The sequence below is a fragment of the Ceratina calcarata genome, unplaced genomic scaffold, assembly GCF_001652005.2.
Source record: "Ceratina calcarata isolate Rehan_Ccalc_2016 unplaced genomic scaffold, ASM165200v1 scaffold576.2, whole genome shotgun sequence".
Taxonomy (NCBI): Eukaryota; Metazoa; Arthropoda; class Insecta; order Hymenoptera; family Apidae; genus Ceratina; species Ceratina calcarata.
This window is the reverse complement of record NW_017176973.1, coordinates 386,955-387,924: the sequence shown is the minus strand read 5'-3', so window position 1 is coordinate 387,924 and position 970 is coordinate 386,955. Positions and strand designations below refer to the sequence as shown.

The 970-nt window shown below is 39.3% G+C and overlaps 1 protein-coding gene across 1 annotated transcript in view; it reads right to left on the bottom strand.

Annotated features, from left to right (window-relative positions):
• Nucleotides 1-970, bottom strand: part of Nmdar2 (glutamate ionotropic receptor NMDA type subunit 2) — a 198,351-nt gene that overhangs the window by 1,012 nt on the left and 196,369 nt on the right. The window contains 2 exon segments of the mRNA XM_026817405.1: nucleotides 141-334; nucleotides 583-840. Of these exon segments, the coding sequence (XP_026673206.1) occupies nucleotides 141-334; nucleotides 583-840 (452 nt within the window).

Below are 970 nucleotides of genomic sequence, written 5' to 3'. Positions count from 1 at the left end.
TTCTTTCAACTTCAAACTCATTCTTCGAGATCCTCTCGAATGAACTAACGAGAGTCTCAAATGTGATACAGAAACAATTTTAAATAAGACGACCGCAAAATAATATCAGATTAAACCAATCTGAATGAAGATGTACGTACTTCGCCTGAGTAGGTTTTATCCCGTGCGCTTCCAGGTCCTTCTCCAGCTGTCGTATCCTGATCCTGGCCATGTCCAGTTCATGCTTCACTTTCCACAAGTGCGTGTCACATATGGGGTCCCTGCATCTGTGGTACCTCAAAATGTCCTGCGCTTCATACACTGCCCCGCGAAAGGTCAACGATTTTCCCATACTCTTGAAAAACACAATTGTTTCAACAGTGTTATGTACTTACGCCGATACTTAAGAAACGAAAATTTATTTAGAATACATGAAGACTAAATTGTAGTATATAAAAAAGTTTCATTCCTAGTCGATTTTTCACTTAAGGATTTGCAATTAATGACCAGATATGTAATTAACAAAAAATATTGCAAGCATCTTATCTATTATAAAAAAAGATCTCATTGAAATGCGGATGGCATAATTTAAAAATGACTTACCAGGCTGAAAAGCGCGCAACAGCCACCGCCGTCGCTACGCGCCAGATGGTTTCTGACGTATTTGAAGTACAAATATTCCACGAGCAGAAAGACTGCGGCCAGAAGAATACCCATCATCAATAATAGGAACGCAGACAAGAACTGTTCCAGCGCCAAGGGATCGCTGCTCTTTTGCACTTCTTTGCCAGGCTTGCAGGTCCCTGTCATCCAGTATCGCCTCAGACGTTCCAAGTCCCCTGGAATTTTCGTATTCCCATACTAACGAACAATTTTTAATACGGTTTTGTAAAGCGGTTCTCATCAACGAAGTGCTCACGGTAATGAATGAACAAAATGATTAAAAATTATTCAATAATATGAATGAACAGAATGATTAAAAATTATTCAA